General features: G+C 40.5%; 1 protein-coding gene across 1 annotated transcript in view; it reads right to left on the bottom strand.

Annotated features, from left to right (window-relative positions):
- mical1 (microtubule associated monooxygenase, calponin and LIM domain containing 1) overlaps positions 1 to 17,358 on the bottom strand; it is a 49,346-nt gene that overhangs the window by 8,933 nt on the left and 23,055 nt on the right. The window contains exons 10-18 of the mRNA XM_085782934.1: positions 14,168 to 14,283; positions 10,991 to 11,117; positions 10,246 to 10,324; positions 8,669 to 8,816; positions 6,526 to 6,716; positions 3,696 to 3,802; positions 3,323 to 3,385; positions 2,399 to 2,678; positions 917 to 984 (exon numbers count right to left, since the gene is read on the bottom strand). Of these exons, the coding sequence (XP_085639060.1) occupies positions 917 to 984; positions 2,399 to 2,678; positions 3,323 to 3,385; positions 3,696 to 3,802; positions 6,526 to 6,716; positions 8,669 to 8,816; positions 10,246 to 10,324; positions 10,991 to 11,117; positions 14,168 to 14,283 (1,179 nt within the window). The remainder of the gene's footprint in view (positions 1 to 916; positions 985 to 2,398; positions 2,679 to 3,322; positions 3,386 to 3,695; positions 3,803 to 6,525; positions 6,717 to 8,668; positions 8,817 to 10,245; positions 10,325 to 10,990; positions 11,118 to 14,167; positions 14,284 to 17,358) is intronic.

Here is a 17,358-nt window from a genome sequence, read left to right as displayed (position 1 = left end):
TGAATCATGCAACAGAAGATTATGACTTTTTTCTCGGAATATGACTTTTTTTTCTTGTGAAATTAGCCTATGACTTTTTTCATGAAATATTATGTCTTTTTTCTTGTGAAATTATGACTTTCTTCTCATAATGACTTTTTTTTCCCGTAAAATTGACTTTATTCTCATAAAATTAACCTATAACTTTTTTCTTGAAGTACTATGACTTTTTCCTTTTAAGCTTTCTTCACATAATGACTTTTTTCTCGTAATGACTTTTTCTCGTAAAATTATGACTTTATTCTCGTACAATTATGACTTTATCCACGTAAAATTAGTGTAAAAACTATGATTTTATACTCGAAGTCTGTGAAAAATGTTTTTCTCAATGTGGCCCTAATACTCCGTCGATGAACTGTTGAACCTGAACTCATGTTTTTACACAACCATCTGATCATCAAACTAGAAGCTGCAACCTGCTGCTGCCAAGAGGACGATGCATCATGCAACAGAAGATTATGACTTTTTTCTTGGAATACGACTTTTTTTCGTGTGAAATTTGCCTATGACTTTTTTCATGGAATATTATGACTTTTTTCTTGTGAAATTATGACTTTCTTCACATAATGACTTTTTTCTTGTAATATGACTTTTTATCGTAAAAATGGGACATTATTCTCGTAAAATTAGCCTATGACTTTTTTCTTGTAAAAATTATGACTTTCTTCTTGTAATATGACTTTTTCTTCATCTGATCATCAAACAAGAAGCTGCGACTGTGCTGCTGCCGCCGCCACCGCCGCCAGGAGGACGATGCATCATGCAACAGAAGATTGTGTAACACGGAGAGGAACACGAGGCCTCGACACGGAGCCGAGGAGTCTGCAGCAGCAGGAAGCAGCAGAGTGTTTTACATCTGCTCTGCTCAGTGACCCACCTTACGAGACGCCTCAGCCCCGTTCCCCAGCTCCAGCTCCTCCGAGTGCAGCTCGCAGAAGAATCTCCCTGGGGGGACGTGACAGATGAAAACAATAAGAAGGAGTCGAGAAAAATCAAGAAACTAGTGAAGACGAAGACGAAGAGGATGATGAAACCCTGCTGTTTTCTTAAATGATTAATCTGCTCTCAGCCTGGATGGGAACTCCTCTAGCAAAAAAAATGGTCTCAGTGCCAAATTATTAATTTCAAATAAAAAAACCCGGTGCTTCATGAGCTGCAGCGACGTCTCATCTCTGCTCTGACTCAACACCTGCTCCCACAGGTGAAACAGCTGTCGGTGCTTCATACTAAACGACGGCTACGTTAGCAGCTAACGAGATTAAAATACATGAGAGTCTCCTCATTATGTCCACACTTTAACCCCTTAAATACCAGTTTAAGTCCCTCTTCTTTGTAGAGAAAAACACAAAAATTAGATTTTTTCCCCATCCTATATATGCAAATTTGAATTTTTTGGGGGGGCATCAATATTGATTTTGATCAATTTTAATTTTCTGTGCAAAGTTGTTTGTAAATAAATTGCACCTCCTGAGTCCCTACGACACAAAAAAATGCTCTTTTAAAAAGATTGCAATATTAATATTATGTATAAATATATTTTTTCAATTGTTTTTAAATGAATGTCATTATTAACTTCCGTCCTCACCATAAATAACAAAAAATCATGAATTTTCTAAAATTTTAACCCCTTAAATACCAGTTTTTGTGATTAAAGTCCCACTTTTTTGTAGAGAAAAACACAAAAAATGCAAATTTGAATTTTGTCGGAGGGTATGAGAATTAGCAAGAATTTTTAGATATATTTTTAAAGGGACAACGAGGAGTTTTGGAAAAGCGAAGCGTTTTCACACTACATTTATGAGCCTCCGCGCGCACCATGAAATTCTTTGACCGGCGCAAGACAGACTCATGTTTTCATTCATCAAGAATTAAAGTCAGAGGTTCGAAGACGATCACATACCGTCGTAGTTCCGACCATAAACGGCGATTCGACGGCGTTATTCTCATGACTCGCCACGAAACCGAAAGTAAAGAAACGCTGGTCGGCTCGCCCAGCATTTCCACCACCACTAATAATAACAAAATAACGATAGAGACAAAACGATATATTTATCGAAAATGGGCCCATTAACAAGTGTGGGTAACGTAGATTCATCCACATTAATATGAGACTTTTTTATTGTCGCGGAATTTTTCGTTCTGCCGATGGAGAAACTCCTTGTTGTCCCTTTAAAGGTACTGTCTGTCTGTTATCTATTGATTCTGTCTATTTATTATTGTGTTGTTGGGAATGAATGTATACATGGGCTGCTGATATTAAGAATTTCCTTCGGGATTTAATTAATAAAGTTCATTAAATTAAATTAAATTCAGTTCGATTGTGTCCCGGTGTGGGGGTGGAGGAGGGGGCGGAGCTAACCGGTGCTCTGGTCGAAGGTGTATCCTCCCAGTCGGAGCGTGATGCCGCAGCGGTGGCAGCTGAAGCAGCTGCGGTGGAAGAACTTCCCCTCGGCGCTGATGCGCTCCAGCACGTAGACCCGCCGAGCGCAGAAGTAACACTCCTCGCTGTGCGTCATCGACCCACCGGAACCAGAGCCAGAACCAGAACCAGAACCAGAACCAGGTTCAGGTTCAGGTTCAGGTTCAGGTTCAGGTTCAGGTTGAAGACTGAGCGCCGGCGACGCAGGAGGATCTGCCGTCTGGAGGAGAAAAAGGTCATGAGGCGAAAAATTCACAGAACAACAACAACGACAACGATGATAATTAACTCATTGAGTGCCAACCACGTAATTTCTCGTTTTTCGTTCCCATCCGTTGAGTGCCAAAAACGTAATTGGCCCAGAGACCATCACACTCCGCGGCGAGAGGCTGTGACACGGCACGGTGCGTCTGTGTTATTGTTGTTTAGTGGCGCCCGCCCCGCCCCCGATGGTGGTTTTGTGAATAGAACAACAATTGTTGTATATATTTATCTTACACGAGCCCTTTGAAATGTGAGTGTCAGAAGAGCGACAGACACAAACAGAGCTCCTTTCATAAAAGACGCTCTATCACCTTTTCTAGAAAAAAAGGAGGGATTTTGGTGAAACCCAGCCATGTTTAGCTTGAGTTTTCTCAGGAACGGAGGCACGTAGAAACAAACGGTTTGTGGCCATTTGAAGCAGAAAGTTTCACCTTTCAAATGAGCCACAGTATGTGTTGGTGGCAATAATATAGAATACGCCGTGGCTCTACAAAAATCGTCAAAAATGGTCTAAATTGTCGGTACACTTGACTAAAACTTTGGAAAGGAGCGCGGCACTCAATGAGTTAAGATGAAGATGAAGTCAAGAGCTCCACTCACACTGTCCTCATCTCCCATCCTCGTCTCTCGTTCTCTCGCTTGTTTCTCTGCTGCCAATTTTTCCTGCAGAGAGAGAGAGAGAAAAAAACAAAAAACGAATCAGGAAACTTCTGAATTATCATGTGACCTGATTATGTTGAATATGTGGAGGACAAACAAACTCGATTAGACCCAGAAACTCCTCTGACTAACATTTGGTCCTGGGATAAAAAACAAACACATGACTCAGTGTGTTTATGGAGAAACAACGTCTCAGTCTCAGTATCTTATCAGTTCTCGGTGCTTTTGTGTGTGCCGACAGTGGACGCTGCTCTACGTTATTGAATTGAAGTTGAAGCATTGATTATGCTGTTGTGTTGTGTTGTGTACCTACCTTGCGTCTTTGCAGAGAGTTGTGCTTCAGCTTGTTGAGGAAGAAGACGGCCGCCTGCGTCTGGGACAGAGTCAGAGTCTTGGACGTCGGCAGGAAGCCTGCAGGCTCTGTGGCCGGCGGAGAAAATGTCACACACACACACACACACACACACACAGAAACACACAGAGAGAAACACACACACACACCAGATTCAGGTTATCTCGTCACCACCATCACAGTAAACGTGGAGTCGGCCTGCTCTCAGCTTCACACGCAGATGCTTCTAATATTCTGCATGTAACTTTTTTATTTATTATTATTATGTCCCATCAGTATTCATGTTGGAGCCTCGCTCACACACACACACACACACACGCACAAATACATGAATCATCCCTCTCTCACTTGTAATATTCAGCAGCGTCAGGCTCAATCTAACTTGTCAATCCTCGTCTAAACTCTCAGACCAGCAGCACCACCACTCTTCTTCCTCCTCCTCCTCCTCCTCTTCTTCCTCCTCTTCCTCCTGCTGGTTGAGTGGCGGATCCCTTTCTGCTCCGGATCCTCGGACTGACTGATGTGCAGCAGCAGCAGCAGCAGCACGCACACACACACACACCGACACACACACACACACACACACACACACATCGACAGCGTTTATACACATCACACCCACTCCAGCAGCTCAGCTCACCTCAGCTCGTTGATCTACACGCTGCTGCTGCTGCACAAACTCACATCACTGCACATTAATTAATAGATAAATAAATAAATATACCTGCGCCGCAAGCGGTTTAGAGAGAACCCGTGTGTGTGTGTGTGTGTGTGCAGCAGCAGCAGCATGGGTGGATCGGTCCCATCAGACTCTGCTCAGCACCGAGCCGTTAGCTGCTCTGCTGCTGCTGCTGCTGCTGCTGGATCGCTGCAGCTCCACCAGGCGACAGACAGAAGCTCCAGCTCTGAGCAGCAGCAGCACTGAGCCTCTTCAGCCAGATGCATTCTGGGTGAGCATGCTCTTAAAGAGGCAGCGCTGATTTTTTTTTTTTTTTTTTTTTTACACTCCTCACCTCTCAACACCCAACACATTGTTCCAGAGGGAGGGGGACGCCTGACCCTTTTAAAGGTGATGTGAAGCTGTGAACGCAGCAGAGTTATTATGTAAGATCGATGGAGATAAATAAATCACTTTAAAGTGACTTAATTGGAGAGACTGTTGAAGCTGAGGTAGGCAGGATTTGTTTTAAAAACTAAAGTCCAGGTAAATTCAACCTGAGGCTCTAGTTTCTAATATTTTATCTCTAAAGCTGCGTTCACACCGGACCTTTCATTTTTGTCGCTGTCGCTCGTATCACTCCAAAAACAACGCCCTGTCGCTCAGCTGCATTCGCTCGTCAATTTGGCACGGAGCCACAGACTCGCATTTTCGCTTTGATGACGTCATGCCCACTGCCATGCGTCTCTGTTTACACCGGCACCACCGGGATTACGGCAGCCAATCAGCGCTGAGCGACGAGCGACTGGCAGCCAGAGAGTTGGGATTTCTCATCTCGAGCGCCATCGCTCCGAGCCCCAGCGTTTTTTCGCCTGGGCGATTAAACGCTCAATCGCTCGTTTGCATTGACTTAACATGTAAACTCGTCGCTCGTTCGAAAAACAAAAGGTCCGGTGTGAACGCAGCTTAACAGAATGTGTAGATTTTCTTTTTACTGTCTCCTGTTCTGCAGTAGTTCTGTCTGTCCCTGCATCGCCACGGCAGCGTGTGATGGGAGCAGACCGATATTAGGCTGTTTACATCCCATAAAACCACAATGTATTTCACAGATAACGTCATCAGATGTCTTTAAACACACACCGAGGGGTTTGTTCACTTCAAGACAGATGACACTTTTGTAAACGGAGCTGGAATACAAAGTCTCATGCTCACTATGTCTCCAGGTCTGAAGCTCCTGTTTGTTTCATCAACAAAAGAAAATCAACTCAGAGGCTCCACGTGCATGAGAATCAAACCCAGAAATTTCAAAAAGCAGCAACAGCGCCCACTGATCTGACCGAGACTGTTGTTGTTCCTTCACCTGAGTTAAATGTTGCTGTGTGTAAAACCACACTGTGGTCCGTAATTGAGGAACTAGAAGAACTCAACTGTAATCGAAGAGCATCTTTACCGAGCCGAGCCGTACCGTGACTGCAGTGGAAAAGCGCCAATAGTGAACCTCAACTTGACTCTCACGTGAGACTTTGTATTCTGACGTTGTCTGTGAAAATAAATGGTGATTTTATGGGATGTAAACAGCCTAAACAGTCTAAGATCTGTCCACTCCCATCATACGCTGCTGTGGCGATGCAGGAACAGACACAACTACTGCAGAACAGGAGACATTTAAAATAAAATCTACACATTCATTCTGTTAGAGCTAAAATATTAGGAAACTATAGAGCCCCAGGTTGAATTTGACTGGAATTGTCATTCAACCTTTTCTTAATCAAGTCAGTCGTATTCAAAGCAGCCTGAACTAGACTAGACTAGATTAAACAATATAGAAATATAGACTAATTTAATTTTTTTCGGGACAATTTTGCATTTCGGGGCTTCAATACAAGACAGACATTACATACGAGCAGCATGGAGGTACATGTATTTGGGTGTTTTTTGGTGTGTCTTTTTGTTACGAAGACAGTTGGTATCCATTTGCAACCGTTATATGGACATGCACTGCTACGCCGAGACCCCCTGTAACTCAGAGAAGCCACGGAGGACTCTGAAACTTCTCCCAGCCCTTAGTCCACATGAGGGGGAGGAGATAATGAACTATCCCTTTAACCATGGAGGGGCCAGACTGTCTCTTACCTTTGGGTGGAGCAGTGAAGGCTTTCTGCACCTGTGTGAGGTACAGCACCATGGACAGTTTGTCTATCTGGCCGCTGTTGGCGAGGTCGGCGGCGGCCATGACGGGCGGGATGCCCAGCTCCCTCTGCAGGACGCTGAAGGCCAGCTGGTTGTTGTGGACCGGGCAGGACTCGTCCAGCGAGGACACGTCGCTGCGGAGGAAACACACACAGCTTTACTTTCTATCTCAAACATCTGCACATTCACCACGCTATGAGATAATAACACAACGTTACCAGACAGAGTTGTATTAGAGGGAAATTCAAGCAAAACCGCTGATGCGCGTTGCCTTCAGGGACAGTTTTTCATCAAGCAGTCTCTGTATTTCCCTCTAAAACAACTCTTCCAGTTTGATCCCTTTCTATATTCTGAAGGTTTTTACAGAGGGGATTGTTGATAGATCATTCAAAGCCTGATTTATACAACATTTTATTACTAAAAACATGGAGAAATTAGATTTTTTTTTAGGGCTGGTGACAGAATTTTCCCATTTACAGAGTGATAAAAAGAGATATCCAAAATCCTCCTCTGTAAAAACTTCTGACTCTAATATGTCAACAAAATAAAACAAGAATTTTGAAAGTGGCTTTATCCATTGTTCAGATTTCGGTTCTGGAAATGTATGCAAATTAGCACATATTTAATTAGATATTGCCTAATTTACATATTTAAACATACAATTTAACAAAACTTATAATACAAAAAACATCTGTGATAAACTTGGGAAGTTTCATGATGATATCTGTTAGTTTAAATTTTGACCCTATACACCTGTAGTGTCTCAGCTTTACTTTCTATCTCAAACATCCCCTTTCTATTATTTTGGTCCTATTGAACCGCATCTTTACGTCTTATCTGGTTCCTCCTGGTCTCAGTCTGTTGCTCGTATTTCCTGTGTGACGGCGCCTTTTTTTCTGTGGAGTTCCTGTTTTTTTGTTTGTTGTCAAAGCACTTTGTAAACTAAAAAAGGAACACGTGGTATTTACATGTTTCTGTATTGCGTGTAATGTGCTTCAGATGGATGTGGTTTCTACTGTGCCAACATGGTTGAGCCTCATCAGTGATGCACACTGGCCTGTAGGGGTTTTTACTTTGATTGACATATTGTATAAGGGTGGGAATCTATTACTATCTCACAATTAGATTAGATTCTGATTTTTGTGGCTACGATTCGATTCAAAATGGATTTTCGATTCAAAACGATTAGATTCCTAATGATTTCTGCTTCAGTCTGTCGGTGTGCAAAGGATCCTCATGATCTACTCCAGTCTGCTTTGCAAGACAGAATGACTAAAGTGTCTTTTTCACATTTATTGAGTTTTAAACATTTATCCATGCTTAGATGGAATTGTTGAAACTGTTGCATAAAAGCAATATCACATATTGTAACAAAAGTAACAAAATGAAAAGTGCCTCTTTATTTTTAAAAAATAGTGCAGTTAAACATGCTGCCTTTTAAATTCTAAGGAAACGGAGGCCGACAGCCAGCAGATTAGTTTCATTTTTTTATTTTTTAAAATCGATTTTGGGACATTTTATATAAATTCTGAATCGTATTAAATGAGATTTGCAATTCTTATGTGAATCAATTTTTTGGCACAGAAATGAATGCAGAGACGTTATGTGACTTTATGTTTATGTTTAAGAACATCTGTATGAAGCTTTGTTTGTTCATTCACTCGGTTTGTTCCACTCTATTCCCACGCACTGATGAGATGTTGATCGTTATTGTTATTTGATCCCGGATCAATTCAATGGCCTAAAGCTGCTGTTACTGACATGACTGAGGCTTTTATTCAGAATGAGGAGAAACAGTGAAGTTTCCCAAAGCTCCTGCATCTCTTTAACACATTTATGCTAATTTACATGATTTAATTGTGATAACTAGTGTAATAACTTGTAATATTGTTTCCCCTCCGTGCGCTGAGCCTCTGGTTACTGTTTGTTTAACTACAGGGTAAAATGAGTAAAATGCAAATATATAATGTAATGTATGCATCTTTCTTTCTTTCTTTCCAAGAACTGGGTCAAATTAGCATCACTACATAATTATGCAGCATCCCGTCTCATTAGTGGATGTTTGTCTGATCGATCGCCCACTCACATGAGCTGCGGTCTGAAGTGGTGGATCAGAGCACACAGAGCCAGACCCGACCGCCACGACTGGGTGAAGTCCTTCACGTTGACGTTGTCGTAACCCGCCGTGTGTTTCTGGCACCAACGCAACAGCTCGTCACAGCCACCGACCGAGTCTGAGACAAACACAAACACACACACACACAAACACAAACAGATCATCAGACAGTTTGACTCCCCTTTGACTTCCCTTTGAGCATCTTTAATTCTGTCTCATCTGGAGGAAAAAAAGCAGCTTTCTTCCTGTTAATGGCAAATTTGACCTCGCTGGTTGCCCACGGTTTGTTGTTTGGGAATATTTTAAACTGTTCACAGGGAATAACAGGTTACTCTGTCAAAGACACTATAGCCATGTTTACTTGGACACAAATGACCGGAATAAAATAGGAATAAATGCTGATCTATGGAGCTAAATTGGGGTCAAATGTTTTGTAAAATTTGAAACTGAAAATTCAAATTTTGATCTTGAATTTTGAAAGTATTTTTCAAAACTCAAGATCAATATCAACGTATTCAAAATAAAAATAAATGTACAAAAGGTTTTTTCAGTTTAAATATAATTATGATCAACTCTGGTAATTCTTTTGAATGAATCATTTATTTTCATTTTTCGCTGTCATATGTTTTGATATTTGGGATTTTTTCAGATTCAGATCTTTCTTTTTCAGATAAAACATGCCACTGAAAGAAATAGGATTCCAAATTGAGTTGATCATAATTATATTTAACCTGAAAAAACATTCCACCAATTCCCCACCGCCACCGACAACTAAAGCCTCGACTGGTAACAAATATGAGGACTGTTGTAGTGAGCTAGCTTGATGCTAACTTCGGCTAGCGGTAGCGGTTAGCATCCGCCGCTAACACCGTCTTCCCAGCTCACCACAGCGGCATAACGACATAACACCGGAGGCTCCCGGTGTTGGTGACAGTCGGCTATCGGCCCACGGCTCCAGCGCTTCACTCAGACTGTATTTCCTTTCCTTTGTTGTCATGACAACTGCTGCTATCAGGAGCAGGAGGCTACACAGCTTAGCAGAGAGGAGGGGCCCAGTTTCAATGTTTTGTTTACAAACTGCAACTCTCAGATCTCTACAGACGCGCAGTACAGAGGAAAGCGCTCTTCATCACCATGGACCCCTCACATCCCCTACACCGCTCCTTTAAGTTTTTTTTTGGCCAGAGTAGCCTACTCCTGGACTTACAAGAACTCTTTTATCCCCACTGCAATGCGAATTTTAAACGAAAAGAAATAGGTACCCGTTTTTAGGGCAAGATCTAGGCCTACTTGCTGTTGCAGCTTTTATGTGAGCGTCAATGTGAATTTTATAGCTTTTATGTGAGATCTTTTTGTGAGTTTTTACATTGGTGTTTGTATGTCTAACTGTTCGCAGCCCAAACTGATGACAATTTTCTGGCCTTGTGATAGACAATAAAGTTTTTTGAATTTGAATTTGAACAAAACTCCAGACTCTACCTTTAAAGACACTAAATCAACCAAGAGACACCGTCACAGACAGACAGACACAATCAGGACCAACTGACCTTGACGCATGTGAACAAACTTGTCCTTCAGTCTCTTGCTCAGTGGGCGGGACTTATCCACATCATACAGGTGCTGCACCTAGATAGAGGGACAGGTAGATGAGTCATCACATATCAGAGACGATTTAACGACATGAACTGAACTATTATCAGCTCAGAGTTCTTTAAACAACACAACACCATCCAAACCACTGATGCAGCTACACTGCAAAAACTCAAAATGTTACCAAGAATATTTGTCTTATTTCTAGTCAAAACAAATCTCATTATACTTAAAATCAGACTCCAAGTAGCTTGTTTTTAGACACTTTTTACTTCTTTCAAGCATATTTTCACTTGAAATAAGTAGAAAAATCTGATAGTGGAGCAAGTTTTTCTTTCTTATTACAAGCACAAAAAAAACGTGCTTTCACTGGCAGATTTTTCTACTTATTTCAAGTAAAAATGTGTTTGAAAATGAAAATTATCTAAAAACAAGTAAATTTTTAGGCGATGAGTCTTATTTTAAGTTAAAAGAGTTTAGTTTTGACTAGAAATTAGACATTTTGACAAGAAATAAGACAAATATTCTTGGTAAGATTTTGAGTTTTTGCAGTGCAAGAAACACAACTCTGTTTTGTTGTGTAGGTTTAACTCTAATCTGTGTCTGTGATCGACCTTCATGATGATTAAAAACGTCTCAGGTTTTAAAATCTGTGTTGGGTAAATAAATAAATAAAGGAGGAGGAGGAGGAGTGGTCCTGACCTGGTGGCTCTGGATGGCCATGAGGTTCACTCTCTGGTACCGTGTTTTGGGGTTGATGCTGTAGCCGGCGTAGTTTTTACTGGTGTTTTCTGGCGTGGTCTGAGACAGGAGCTGGTAAACGCTCTCCCTGTGGGTTAGAGGAGAAACCAGAGCAGAGAGACGGATCGTTAGCAGAATAGTTCACCCAAAATTGAAATTTCACTCATTATCTCCTCCCCCTCATGTGGACTAAGGGCTGGGAGAAGTTTCAGAGTCCTCCGTGGCTTCTCTGAGTTACAGGGGGTCTCGGCGTAGCAGTGCATGTCCATATGACGGTTGCAAATGGATACCAACTGTCTTCGTAACAAAAAGACAGACCAAAAAACATCCAAATACCTCCATGCTGCGGAGCTTCCGTTGCAAACAAGCTTGAAATATAGACTTCACAGCCTCTATTCCTTCAGTCTGGTATCCTCAGTGTTTATCAAGTGATTCATCTTCAGATTGGTTTATTTGTTTATGGTTCCCTAAAAAAACTCCTTCCATCATCTTTTCATTATATATTTGCATACAACTATCAATTTCACACCTATTCCACACGTAACTCTTGTCACCTTAGAACCCAATATTGTTGTACCTCTCAATCACAGTTCTGTATACTTTATCGTGGGCCAAGAATATGGAATTTATTACCTGTACATTTTTTTGATTTATCTTTACAACAATTTAGGAGAGCACTAAAGTCTCTCCTGCTAACCAGTCAATACTTTCCACATGGTCTGCCTATCTAAACTGATTATTTTATATTTCTTATCATATGCTTATCAAGCTTTTTGTATTGCATTGTACAATGTTAAATCATGTTAAACCATGTTTGTATTTATTATGTATGAACGATTTTTGTACCTCACAAATGTATGCTCATTAGCTTAGAACTGTAGTTGGAGAATGCCACCCTACAAGCCCCTGGAGGGTTTTTTGGCATTCCTCTTCACATTGTTTTGGATTTTATATGTTATATCTTTTTTAACTTTGATATGTGAAAATAAACAAACAAACAAACTTATTTAATTATTTTTGGAACAATTTCGCATTTCGGGGCTTCAATACAAGACGGGCATTACATACGAGCAGCATGGAGGTATTTGGATGTTTTTTGGTGTGTCTTTTTATTACGAAGACAGTTGGTATCCATTTGCAACCGTTATATGGACATGCACTGCTACGCCGAGACCCCCTGTAACTCAGAGAAGCCAGGAGGACTCTGAAACTTCTCCCAGCCCTTAGTCCACATGAGGGGGAGTAGATAATGAGTGAAATTTGAATTTTGGGTGAACTATCCCTTTAAACACACAGGAACACAGAGATGCACAACAAGAAACTGACAGGAATAGAAAGAGTGTGATGGTGGTGACGGTGGGTGAGTTTAGTTTAGAGTTGACTCAGCAGTTTGGGTTTAACACTGAATGAACAGCGAGTTTCCTTTAACAAGTAAAGACTTCCAGTAAAGTCGTGTCGAGTTCATATCAAATGCTCAGAATCTGCACGTTTTTCTCAGGAACCTCATGTTTTTTTTATTCTTATCACATAAAGGCATGACGCTGAAATAATCTGAACTACGAAATCAAAACAAACCTCTGATGATGATGATGATGATGATGATGATGATGATGATGATGATATAAATCGTGTCTGGAGGAGATCCATTTAGTGCTTTTAAGGTTAAATGCCTAAAATCCTTATGAACTGAAATCAAATATTGTACGAAGTCAGAGTGGTTTTAAAATTCACAGTGTTTCTATAACTTCCTGTGACATAGGTTTTCAGTATTAAGGCTGTTTTCACACATATTGGTGCAAAAATTACACTTCGTTTCAGTTTTTTTTAGCTCGTATGGCTCGCACTCAAATGCCACAAAACTGACAGAGCGTCAAGTTTCCACGATGACTGACCAGATAAAGAGGCGTGGTGTGTCATGTTTATATTACATAGTAAAAATGAAACTGAGAAGTAACGCTAAATTTTTTATCTGAACTGTTTCCAACGAAGCCGGTGAGAAATCAATCCATGGAGCGGTGGATAATGTTATTTATCATCTACCATGTTACCATGTGTATATCTGTGTAGTCTTATCTGTCATAAACAAACCTACAGTCATAGCAGTAGGTTCGTTACCTTTAATTGTAGGTGCAAGCTGTTTTTAGAACGGCGGGGCAGAGCCGTGAGCTGCTCAGAGCTAAGCTACGGAGGCTCATGGGATTTCTTGGTTTCCCTCATCAAACTCATCAAATACACAATCCAACAACTCCACAACGCTCTGGTGGACAAGTTGTGACCTGCACATTCACCACGCTATGAGATAATAACACAACGTTACCAGACAGAGTTGTTTTAGAGGGAAATACATGCAAAACCACTGATGCGCGTTGCCTTCAGGGACAGTTTTTCATCAAGCAGTCTCTGTATTTCCCTCTAAAACAACTCTGTCTGGTAACGTTGTGTTATTATCTCATAGCGTGGTGAATGTGCAGGTCACAACTTGTCCACCAGAGCACTGCAAAAACTCAAAATCTTTCCAGGAATATTTGTCTTATTTCTTATCAAAATGTCTAATTTCTAGTCAAAACGAATCTATTTTCACTTAAAATAAGACTCATCACCTAAAAATTAACTTGTTTTTAGATCATTTTCACTTGTTTCAAACAAATTTTCACTAGAAAAATCTGCCATTGAAAGCAAGTCCTTTATGCTTGTAATAAGAAAGAAAAACTTGCTCCACTATCAGATATTTCTACTTATTTCAAGTGAAAAAAAAGTGTCTAAAAACAACCTAATTTTTAATGTGACGAGTCTTATTTTGAGTATAATTTGATTTGTTTTGACTAGAAATAAGACAAATATTCTTGGTACGATTTTGAGTTTTTGCAGTGAGCGTTGTGGAGTTGTTGGATTGTGTATTTGATGAGTTTGATGAGGGAAACCAAGAAATCCCATGAGCCGTAGCGTAGCTCCCTTTAAAGTCGGGTGATCTGTGACTGTTTTTTTTGTTTTTTTTAATGGGTTAAGTGTCCTTGGTCTGACACAGGGTGGAGAGTTGGAGACAGGCCGATGCTTCACCCTGGTGTGTTTTCTCCTGTTATTTCATAGTGGAGCAGGTGTGTGTGTGTGTGTGTGTGTGTGTGTGAGAAAGCGTCTCACCGCTCAGCCAGGACCTTGAGGTGCGGGACGCCCATGCCCCAGCTCCTCACCATCCACGCTGTGTCGAACGCAGCCAGAAACCCACGGGCGATGCCGGTTCCCAGAGGCCAGAACGGCTGCAGACAGAGACACACAGGAGCTCAGTTCACCACTACAGCAGCAGCAGCAGCACGTTGTTGTAGATAATCTCACAGTTAAGTGGAGCGGATGCATTTCATACACAGAGCGATTATCACACTAGGACGCACCGCGTTTATTAAAACATAAAGGACCGAAACAGAAACAGCTGCAAACTGAGAAACAGCAGCTGAGCTCCTGCAGAGTCTGAACAGTCTGATGCTTTCAATGTTAACAAGTTAATACTCTAATGCTAACGTGGAGCTCAGCGTCTTTATAATATATCACTTTAATGATTTTAATCAATCTAATTTTACTGTCTTATTTCTTTCTTTTCCTTTACAGTAAAATGTGTTTGTGTGTTTTTGATTTTAATATATTTCTCTGCCTCTGTAAAGCACTTTGATTTGCCCGGTGTATGAATTGTCCTATACAAATAAATGTACCTTGCCTTGCCCTAGTTCACTGTGTTTGCATACTAACATTTCCTAATTAGCACGGCATAAGTACATGTAGCAGGCACAGATATTTATGTTTATGTTGAATATACTGAGTATGTACATGAATTTATACCTAAATTAGAAATATAATCAATATAATTAGTTATTACATACATAGTAAAAACCTATTACATAATGATATAGTAACATATTGTCACATATTCGAATAAAGAATAAACTAAAGCATCGGAAGTTCACACACTGCAAAAACTCAAAATCTTACCAAGAATATTTGTCTTATTTCTAGTCAAAATGTCATTTCTAGTCAAAACAAATCTCATTATACCTAAAATAAGATAATAATAATAAAAATGAGCTTGTTTTTAGACACTTTTTACTTCTTTCAAGCACATTTTCACTTATTTCAAGTGAAAATTAGTTTGAAACAAATGAAAATTATCTAATAACAAGTTAATTTTTAGGTTATGAGTTTCATTTTAAGTGGAAAGAGATTAGTTTTTACTAGAAATTAGACATTTTGACAAGAAAAAGGACAAATATTCTTGGAAATACGGATGGAAAGTAGCTAGTAAGCTAAATCCGGTATAAGGCATCTCTTCTCATTTCGAGACTAATGTTATTTTGTACATTGTCCCTGATACAAATAAACTTATTAAACTAAACTAAACTAAACTAAACCAAACGAAAGATTTTGTGTTTTGGAAGTGTATTTTAGACTGAATGAAGTCATCATGGCTCATGAAGGGAAACATGAAAACAACCTTACTAACATTTCCTAATTAGCAGCACCATGTAAAGCCCAACTGAGGCTGATGGGAGTGTGATTGGTTGATTGTCGTCTTAAGTCATTAACTCTTGTAGTTTTTTTCCTCATTGTTTATTTTTTCTCGGTTACTGTATCTCTTACTTTGGTAATTTTGTGTTGTTGTTGTCTCTAACGGCATACAGTGGGTACTAGTTTCATTTGGACGTTTCCCTCACGTAACGCGTGATTCACGCGTTGCGTGAAATTGTAGGTCACACTGTAGCCACTAGGTGGAAGCATCGTACTGAGATGCAGCTCAAAAGATTTTGGGATAATTCCACGTTTGACCACAACGTAGCTGCAATGGAGAGTGGCGCTGTTCATAGGCCATAGGTACTTCATTTGCAGCTGTGGTCGAGAGAGCTAGAGAGTGGATGGAGAGAGGGACCGCTACGCCGGTCAATCAGATCAATGTTGTTGTTTTTATTGTTTCACAGTGGTTACAGTAGCCTACGTTCAACAGGATCAGTGGTTCTCAGCCTTTTGGGGGTCCCCATCTTTGATCTCTCCTGTAGCCTGGCTGGGTGGCTCCAAGTTTGAGGAGCGCTGGGTCGATTGATACACTTTTCATTAAACGTCTTTTTCAAAGATGATGTTATGTACACAAACATTTGTATCATGTGATCAACAACTCACATGTGTATTCTCTTAGTTACAAGTGTAATTTAACACATATGTTGGATGATCGCGATGTTTTATAATTTTGAACATAAGTTGACATTTGTCTCAAACGCCCCACCTATGCGGGTCGTTAGAGACACAGAGGAGGGACGGTTGAAACAGCGTTTTAAACAGAAACTACTGTCATTACTCTCGTTTTTATGCAGCATATCAGACAACATACTAGTGTACTCGTCATTGCCAAAATGTCACATAATTTCTCACAATATAAATAGGTCACATAAATATTTTTGTCCCGTGCGTAATTGTCAGGATCCGCATTTCGATTAAACTAAAAGATAAGCCTATTTTATTTTTAATTCCATAATTCAGAGATGATTTTCACTTAACGAAATGAAACGAAACAATGAAGCCTATACAGTTTTGTCCTCCGGCTTATGAAAAGTGTGAGGAGAGGTAGCTACTGTAAGAACCGGTTTTTCTAAGCTGACTGAACAGCTGTGTGAAGTTCTGTGGGGGGCAGGGCTGTAGCCTACTTGAGTGAAGTATCCACAAGCACACCTATTGATCAGAGATAAATGAAGGTGATAATGTGTCGCTGATGTTTCTAAGCTGGTCCTACAGACCGCTGCATATAAGCCCCACTGTAGCGATTTTCACCTAGCCTCGCTTTCAATAAAACACACACTAGCATTCTATAGCCTAATTGCAATCAGTGAAATATATGAAATCAATATAAAACACAATTTAAATATGAGAGTTGCTGTTGCTCTAGTTTAATAGCGCTGCAGCTGCATTTACCGTGCGCCCCTGTCTGTATGTGAACCTGTGTCTGTCTATGTGCGGGCAGAGATCAGAGATGGTTTTTTTTTTAATAACCATATATGGTCAGCACGTGCATAATTAAGTAGCCATGTGCTCTGTGCAGCGGCAACAAAGTAACAACAAAGACAACACCCGGAATGATGCTTCGGCGGACCTGCCCTCGCTTTTGAGGTCGGTTGTGAGAAAAATGCCTACTGTCCAGACAACTGTGTTTTTTTTAAAGCACCCTTGCATTACACAAACACACACATACGGTATATATAGCCGCACATATAGGCTATATCAGTGATCATAATAATGATGATAAGAGAAAATGCATTGTTCACTAAAACTGCACGTTGGCATCCCAGACTGAAATAAAA

Source organism: Trachurus japonicus, chromosome 7, assembly GCF_045865225.1.
Source record: "Trachurus japonicus isolate A0001 chromosome 7, Traja_1.0".
NCBI lineage: Eukaryota > Metazoa > Chordata > Actinopteri > Carangiformes > Carangidae > Trachurus > Trachurus japonicus.
The sequence above is the reverse complement of the archived record's forward strand: the minus strand, read 5'-3'. Positions and strand labels throughout refer to the sequence as shown.